Source organism: Prunus persica, chromosome G2, assembly GCF_000346465.2.
Source record: "Prunus persica cultivar Lovell chromosome G2, Prunus_persica_NCBIv2, whole genome shotgun sequence".
Classification (NCBI taxonomy): domain Eukaryota; kingdom Viridiplantae; phylum Streptophyta; class Magnoliopsida; order Rosales; family Rosaceae; genus Prunus; species Prunus persica.
The window spans coordinates 15994193-16003844 of record NC_034010.1 but is presented as its reverse complement, the minus strand read 5'-3'; the positions used below and the strand labels follow the sequence as shown (position 1 = coordinate 16003844).

Here is a 9652-nt window from a genome sequence, read left to right as displayed (position 1 = left end):
TGTACTCGAGTTTCTCCCTAATCTGTGCATGTTGAGAATGCACAGACTCAAAATCTTTGGATAGCCTTGAAGCTACAAAGGCATCCCATTGTGCTTTCTCTATGAATTTATATGTTTCAGGGGGTTGGCTTAATTTCTCCCTGTCATTGGTGTATGGAAGGATATAATGCCTCGTTAGTGTAGACTTGAAATCCTTCCATTTCTTGGAAGCAGAAGCTAAAACAGAGGTCTTGCCCCCTTGGCCTACGACAAAAGCCATGTCAACTGCTTCCCAAATCTGCTCCTTTATATCCTTGGGGATTTGGGACCATTTCTTGTCCACAAGTGGGATCCTGGAGCGTGCCAACACACCAATATACGACTGCATCTCAATATGTGCTTGGCCAACACCTTTCCCCCTTTTATTGTACTCAACAATTGGCCTCAGTTTCTGAAGCTTTCTCTTCACAACACGAGGCATTGTGCTCATACCTCGACCAGTCTTTGAATCATCTGAGATTGTTGTCTGGCTGGTTTGTTCTGTCTCAGCAGATGATGAAGCAAACTTCATCTTCTTCGAAGACTTCATCTCCTTCGAAGACTTATCTTGAGGAGCTACCATTCCAAGCTTCTTGGAGCCAGAATCCTTAGTTTGTTGTTGAGAAACCATTTTAACAGACAAAACTGCAAGTGAAAATATTTCAGGAAAACATTAAGAACACAAACGACGGTATTAAAAAAATACGACGTATGATATGATTTTAGACGACGCAATGAAATAATCTCAGACGTAATAAATGTTTAAAACCATTATTTATATAACGTCGTGGTATATATGTTCACACGACGTCAATAGTAATACACCGTCGTGGTAAACTATTATTTATATTTTATCGTCTATATTAGATACCAACCCTAGTTTCTTTTTCTTTATATTTTATCAAATAAGGGAAAAACAAAAACCATTGTTCAGCGAAATCAAACCTGCAATTAAACAAGCATATAAAAAAAGACTATTATTTTAAAAACAACTTTGTCAATTTTCAGACGACGCTAGAACAACTGACGAACCGTCGTGGTCTACCGTCGTCTTATTTAGTTGATGTAGTTGTCTTCAAAGTTGGAAACTTTCTCTCTTTGTTTGTATATTTTATCAAACTTGGAAAGAAGTAAAATGATTTTGGCCAGAAAAAAGGTAAAAAGATTTTTCAAACAAAAAACGTATGAGCATGCAAAACAGTAACCAAAATAGTGAAAATGAAAGCTTACCTTTTGCGTGCAATGAAAGCAAGAGGAAGATGATCGATGTTTAAGTTCAGAGACGACGAAGAAGACGAGAGGAAGACGATGAGAAACTCTGACAATGCTCTGACAAGGAAAAAAGACGAAAAGGTTTCTCTGGGAGATTGAAATTTTTAATCGGGTTTGGAAACAGTGCATGTGTAAGTCGAAAAGTTGCTTACATATAAAACCATTTCAAAAAAATAATACGGCGGTTACATTTAACTACGTCGTTTTTAACTAAAACGACGCAATATTTTTCATTCGACGTGGAATCATTTCATTTAACGTCGTTAGGTTTAATATAACCGACGTGGATTTTAATTTTTAAATTATGAATAGAATTTTTTTTCCCGTGACCTTTCAGTTTATTTTTCAATTACAGTGCGTTATAAATAGAGTTTTTTTTCCGGAGGAAATTTAAAACGAAGGAAATTAATATTCTGCAATATGTAAAGTTTCTTTTTTGGATGACAGATTTAAATAAAATAAGAATATAAAAACAACAAATGTGTAAGTCAAGTAGACGAAAAGTTGCTTACATATAAAACCATTTCAAAAAAATAATATGGCGGTTACATATAACTACGACGTATAAATTACAAAATACGACGGTACATTTAACTTCGGACGTGGTAAATAAATACGACAGTAGTTTGTAGGTACCGTCGTAGTAAACTCAAAAATTAAAGTACATAAGTAATAACTCGCGTCATGGTATATTATTTAACACGTCGTTTTTATTAATTTACCGACGTGGATTTCTGTAATATACGTCGATCATACCGACGTTGATTTTACAATTTAAACGGCGGTTTGTTTGTAAGGACCGCCGTTGGTTTTAAAAATTTATTCTATAAATTTGTCGCTTTCATTCATTTTCGGTTTACATTTAAGGTTCCAAGTTCTTCCTCTCTCAGTCTCTCATGTCTCAAAGATAATAATTTGGATGTTTTCTCAAAGAGAAATTGAGCTTACTCGCATCAAATATATGTCCACAAGAAGAAGCTTGTCAACTAGCCTTCTCACTTCCTTGATCAAGCCTGATAGGACACTTAGTGCTTCTGAATACTCCTTGCTTTCCATCAAAAGAGATGCAAGCCTGGCCTCCACTCGCTGTCGAAGGAAAGTTCGCTTCTCAGGGAAATCTGAAGATCAGATGTGCCTGATCCTCTGCTTGATTTTCTTGCCTAAGAAGATCCGTCGGATTTATTGTGATAGCCTCTTCCTTTATCCGTAGAGCTTCAGAAGAAGAAGATGGGTTTCAAGAATGCGATAAAGAATAGAAATGGCTTCAGATGGCCTCTAAAGCATGAGCAATTGAATCAGTAGTTTCTGGGAGATATGATGAAGACATTGTCAATGCTTTGAACTACACAAGTCCTGCAGAAAGATATGTTAAAGAAACTGAAACAACGGCGGTTTTCTGTTCTACCGTCGTCTTTTCTCGTCGTCTATATTAAGTTACGATGGCGGTAGATTTATAATTACCGACGTAGATTATTTTGTTAAACGTCGTTAAGTGTACTACAACCGACGTGGATTTTAATTTTAAATTATAAATGGAGTTTTTTTTCCCGTATTCTTTCAGTTTTAGTTTTCAATTCCAAAGCGTGATAAATAGATTTTTCTTTCCCGAGGAAATTTAAAATGAGGGAAATTAATGTTCTAGAATTTGTAAACTAACACGACGCAATATTTGCAAATCTGTGTCATCTGTTAAGATTATGATGTGGAACAGAGTTCCATCTGGTAAGATTTCGTAACCCTTGGGATCTCAGACAAAACTGATTATGTCGGCGGTGTTCTATATAAACCGTCGTGGTTATTTCAATTCTTGTCATTAAGTAGATCTACCGACGTAGGATAAGAAAATCAAAGAAAAAAATTGTTAACAAAAATTCTTATTAAGACGACCGTTAAAATTAAAGGTACGACGTATAAAATGAATAAATACGACGATAAATTTTATTGTACGATTTAAAGATAACGTAGTAGAACTATACGAGAATGACGTCGATATATTTATATTTTCCGTCGTTGTAAATTAATTTAATACGGCGATATTTTGTATTTTAAAGCCGTGGATTTGTTTGTAATTATACGGCGTCTTATACGAAAACCTCGTCGTGTTATTTTATGAGTAAAAACGGCAGTTTTTATTGAAATCGTCGTCTTTACTTTCTACGTCGGTCGATTCATAACTTCTGCCGTTCTTTGTTGGCATTGATTTTACACTGAGGAAATCTGTTTCAAATAGACGTCGGTTGTTTAATTATGTACGTCGTTGTTTTTGAACAGCCATTTGAAACTCCATTTTTTAGTTGTCTAAGGTTGTATTACACGACGGTGTTTTTAGAACCGTCGTCTTTTTATAAACCACGACGGTTTTCACTTAGACCGTCGTTGTTTTCTGGTCGTCTTTTTCACTTTTTGTAGTAGTGACGGCAGCTGGAGGCGGGAGCCGGCTGGGGTTGGAAGAGGACGACGGCCCGGTCATTTTGGTACCGGTCCCGTCGTCATCGGTGGCCGGAGGAGAGCACAGCCGGCCAAAACGTGGCCGGCTGCCGTCGCGCGCGAGAGAGAGGAGAGAGAGAGAGACCACGCGGGAGAGAGAGAGAGAGAGAAAAAAAAAATCTGATTTTTTATAAAAATCCCATTTTGAAATAATTACGATTGTGCCACTGGGTTTCTTTTGACCATATCTCTCTCGTTACAACTCCGATTCGAGCCCACTACATGTCTATGAACTCGTCTCAGTACGACCTATCCAAAAATACTAGTCACTGCCCCAAACTCTCTCCGGTTAAGAATATGACCAAAATGCCCTTAAATAATTAAATAATTTAAATAAGGGTTAAATTTGGAGTCGGGGTGTTACAGACATATTCTTTTCAAGTGAACTTACAAATAGCTCAGGTTTTTGTTTGATTCGTAGATTTTGGAAATTTCTATGATTTACATAGAGATAGCTCACTGGAAATATATTTGCTTACTCAACTACATGAATTGTTGATGGCTACATCATTCACTCAGTCCGAAAGATCTTCCCTCTAAAAAGATAGTCATGAAGATATCAGGGGAAGATATTCTTCAAGGGGAGCATCCAACAATATTACAAGATTGACTTATAGAAGCAATGTCAACTATGACATTCAGAAAGATGATCAACAGTATGGCTTAAAAGATATTTTGCCAAGTATCAATAAAGATCTTCACACAATGTACTCTTTTTCCTTCGTCTAGGTTTTTATCCTACTGGGTTTTTTCTGGCAAGGTTTTAACAAGGCAATGTCGCACGCATGTCAATATACACAGAATTTTATATTATACATAATTATATACTCTTTTTCCCTTCGATCAGTTTTGTTCCACTGGGTTTTACTGGCAAGGTTTTTAACGAAAAGAAGGAAATAATATTCAAAAACTTAATGATGACGTTGGAGCTTAATGCTGATGTTGGAAGCCATCCAATTTGCCTATAAATAGGCTTCCCATTTGCTTAGCAAAACATACCAAAAGAGAAGAGAGGAAAGAAAGGAAGAGGAAACAAAAGAGAGTGAGTTTTATTTGAGAGGAAATTCTATTAGTGTAAACATCAGAAGAGCAAATACAATTTTACTCCCAATATTCAGTGGTATTTTTCATACTCTGATTATTTTATTTCTATAACAATATTTTGGATTATGGATCATAAAAATTTCATGACTTAATTGTTAGGGGCACCCACAGAGGTGCAGCCCCCTTAAAAATAGGCGTATACCACTTAAAGCGACGAGCACACGGTATTCTTTAGTAAAAGGCGAAAGAATAGTTCGCTCTGTGCTCAACGCATGGCTCCGTGGATTTTACACTTCTACAGCTGCTTTAATTTATAGTTAAGAGACTACGATAAGTTTTTGCTGCTCTTGTTGATGTGGGATCACAGTTTGCTAGTCTGTTGCTGTTCCTGTTGCTCTCTATGCTTAATCCCTGAGAACCTTTGGTCATATTTACCTGTTCCCCAACAAAATCTTACCCATTGAAGATTCATCAAAGCAGTCTATTTTAGAGTCCCAAATTCATATCCCATTCAAAATTCCGAGCTTTCTACTTCTTTTGTCAATTTTGTCCCTTCTTTTTTATAGCCTTTTGCGCTTCACTTGTGAGTGTAGAAAAGAATTATAAAATATTCATTTTAAGACTGCATATAGCTATAAGATAAGTGTCAACATTTATATCCTTATTCTTAAATAAAATCAGTCCTTGATTTTAAACCCAAGTGGATATTAATTGGCAAAATTAAGTAGATGACTCATCCCCTGTAAAATAATAATATAATGTTCTCTGAAGAGGCTCAAGAAGGGCAACAGAATTCTGATGAGTGGATTTGGGGCAGGATTTAAGTGCAACAATATTGTGTGGGAAGTGCTCAAGGCCTTGGATGATGCCAATGTTTGGAAAGACTGCGTAGACAGCTACCCTCCTAATAACCTAGTCAATCCACTCATGGAGAAGTATAGTTGGCTCAATGATGAAATTCTAAACTTTGTTTGGTTTGATTTTTCTCAATTAGCTTTTAATTTGAGATCTTATTGGTTAAGTATCAATGTTTTAGTACATCTCATTATAAACCCAGAGCTGGTGTTTCAACACATTAGTGCATCTCAGAAACCAAAAGAACATGTAATAAAAGGTGGGGCTTGGTTAACATAAATTAAACATCAGGGCATTTCGATTTTTTTTCCATAAATACAAGACATATTTAGCATTCCTGGTCATAAAAATTTCATGATTGAATTGTTAGGGGCACCCACAGAGGTGCAACCCCTTCAAAAATAGGCGTATGCCATTTAAAGCGACGAGCACACGGTATTCTTTAGTAAAAGGCGAAAGAATAGTTCGCTCTGTGCTCAACGCATGGCTCCGTGATTCGATAAGACCGCAGCTGCTTCAATTTATATGAGGGAGACCAGCTAGTTCTTGCTCTTCTCGTCGATGTGGAACTAGTATTGTTGCTTGCCCGAGGCCTTTCTCTGCCTCTGGGGTTTTTGGCATATCCAGTATGATTAGACTTGCAAAATCGGTATATCAAGCTTGAACATACAAATTTCGTGATGAGCAACTTGTATTTTGTTATGAAATAGTTTGAGTTTGGTTCATCTTTCTCCTACTTTGCTCATAAAGTTTAAACTTTTATATCTTCAGTTATCAATTACATTCAATTTTGTATATATTGACCTGAAGAATGAAGACCGTTTAAGCTCAAGCTTAACTTGTTTCTCAACATGAGTTAAGTCAAGCAAAATCTTAAAGCTTAGCTCTTTAGCACAAGCTCGTCCTAGAAAACAAGCTAACTCAAGTCAAATTCAATTGTGAAAAAGTTGAATCACTGAAAGCACAGATGATGTCAAAAGTGTTATTTTTTCATAAATTCCAGACAACGAAAAAGTGAAGATAAATAAATGCGTACTATATGCTTGTACATGGATCAAATTTAGATCATATTCAAATTATCAGATTGAATTTATAAATTCATATTCAACACGTATCGAATTCAAATTGGGTCAAATTATTAGATTGAGAATTTTACTCCATCTCCCATTAATTATTTAGGATTATAAACTCCTATCTACCTAAATATATATCACTCAATCTTATCAATAATTTTTTATTTTGCAAAAAAAGAATTTCTTATAAATAATTGAGTTGGGTGGGTGGGGAAGCTGCGGCCATTTATACCGTGCGTTCGATCATTAGGATCATGGCTTACCAAACCCTTTATTAGAGCTTGACTACTTGTGCTTACTGCCTAACTATACTTGTTAATGAATAGCTGCTTTTTATAGATATCTGGTATATATCACTCAAATAATAAGTACCAATTCCCAAGAATGCTTCTTAAGACTTCTTAGGAATTGTATTTAAAGGAAAGAATAGGTTGTATGGAAAGTACAAATTATGAGAATTGTTCCAAGTTGCATGCAACTCATCATTTGACACTCCACAATTCTGACCCCCCTCCTTCTATCACAAAACCCTACACACAGAGCTAACTAGGGGCCATGGAGCTCTTGATGGCGATGTGTTTGCTTGCTCTTTTCTATGGTCTCTCCTGCCTCCATAAGATAGTTCTGCGTAGGAGAGACCAGGCCTGCTATCTGCTGGCCTATGAATGCTACATGCCCACAAATGACATGATGCTCAGCACTGATTCTTGTGTCAAAATCGTCACACGGAACAAGAATCTAGGGTTGGAGGAGTTCAGGTTTCTCTTGAAAACAATTGTCAATTCCGGCATCGGTGAGGAAACTTATTGCCCAAAAAACATCATTGAAGGCCGAGAAGATGATGCAACCCTAGTAGATGAGCTTTTGGAAATGGATGACATCGTCTTCGACACACTGGACAAGCTCTTTGCTAAGTTTAGTGCAATTTCTCCATCACAAATCGACATTCTTGTGGTCAATGTGTCCATGTTCAGCCCTGCACCCTCTCTAACATCCCGTATAGTAAACCGCTACAAAATGAGGGAGGACATCAAGACCTTCAACCTCTCAGGAATGGGCTGCAGTGCACCCTCATTTCCATTGATGTTGTGCAAAACCTATTCAAGTCGTACAAGAACGTGAACGCCATTGTTGTAAACACAGAATCCATATCTCCTCATTGGTACTGCGGCAAAGAAAAATCCATGATGCTCACGAACTGTCTGTTTCGCTCGGGAGGGTGTTCGATGCTGTTCACAAACAACAGAGACCTAAAGCACCAAGCCAAGTTGAAACTAAATCATTTGGTGAGAATGCATACTGGCTCAAGTGATGAAGCATATAACTGTTGTATGCAGGTGGAAGATGAAAGTGGATATAAAGGTTTTCGACTTACCAAATACCTTGTAAAAGCAGCAAGTCAGGGATTTACAATGAACCTCCAAGTTCTATTACCAAAAGTGCTTCCACTAAGAGAAATGCTTAGGTACCTGGTGATATCTAAGCTTAAAAGTGCCAAAAGCCAAAAGGTAAAAGCAGATGAGGGAGTTGGGTTGAATCTTAAGACCGGGATTGAGCACTTTTGCATTCACCCTGGTGGAAGAGCAGTCATAGATGGGATTGGTAAGAGCTTGGGGCTAAGTGATTATGATGTTGAGCCATCTAGAATGGCACTTCACAGGTTTGGGAACACATCAGCTGCTGGGTTTTGGTATGCTTTGGGATACATGGAGGCCAAGAAGAGGCTCAAGAAGGGGAACAAAATTCTGATGAGTGGATTTGGAGCAGGTTTTAAGTGCAACAATATTGTGTGGGAAGTGCTGAAGGACTTGGATGATGCAAATGTTTGGAAAGACTGCATAGACAGCTACCCTCCTAATAACCTAGTCAATCCATTCATGGAGAAGTACAGTTGGATCGATGATGAAATTCTAAACTTTGTTAGGTTTGATGTTTCTCAATTAGCTGCTTAATTTTGGACTATGTTGCACAGGTACGAATGTACGATATCATTTGCCAATATGGCAAATCTAAAAAAACTAAGATATTGGTAAGGCACCCTTACGGTGATTAAAATTATATATATATATATATATATATATATAAATATATTATATAAGAGTTTTTGTATGTTATTGGTTAAGTGTGGACATTTTCCTTGCATGTTTGTTGGAAGTTGCTTGATAGTGGGTACCTACTGTACAATAAAAGATCTGTTTCTGAAATTGCATTGTATATTTTTATTCTAATGATAAACAAGTATTTTAATAATAAACACGTAATTTTATTGTTAATTAGATCATATTTAGGACTTTTGATCATAATAATTTCATGACTTAATTGTTAGGGGCACCCATGGAGGTACAACCCCTTCAAAAATAGGCATATGCCACTTAACGCAACGAGCACACGGTATTCTTTAGTAAAAGGCGAAAGAATAGTTCGCTATGTGCTCAACGGATGGCTCCGTGGATTTTACACTTCTGCAGCTGCTTTAACTTATAGTTAATAGACTACGATAAGTTTTTGCTTCTCATGTCGATGTGGGATCACAGTTTGCTAGTCTGTTGCTGTTCCTGCTGCTCTCTTTGCTTAATCCCTGAGAACCTTTGGTCATATTTACCTGTTCCCCACCAAAATCTTACCCATTGAAGATTCATCAAAGCAGTCTATTTTAGGGTCCCAAATTCATATCCCATTCAAAACTCCGAGCTACTTCTTTTGTCAATTTTGTCCCTTTTTTTTATAGCCTTTTACGCTTCACTTATGAGTGTAGAAAAGAATTATAAAATATTCATTTTAAGACTGCATATAGCTATGAGATAAGTGTCAACATATATATCCTTAGTCTTAAATAAAATCAGTCCTTAATTTTAAACCCAAGTGGATATAAATTGACAAAATTAAGTAGGAACATCCCCTGT

At 36.8% G+C, this 9652-nt stretch overlaps 1 protein-coding gene across 1 annotated transcript; it reads left to right on the top strand.

Moving 5' to 3' along the window:
- Nucleotides 7277-8701, top strand: LOC18786238 (3-ketoacyl-CoA synthase 19). The gene is given in 2 exon segments (XM_020557320.1): nt 7277-7815; nt 7818-8701. Coding segments are annotated over 2 exon segments (1395 nt in total). The 5' UTR covers nt 7277-7304.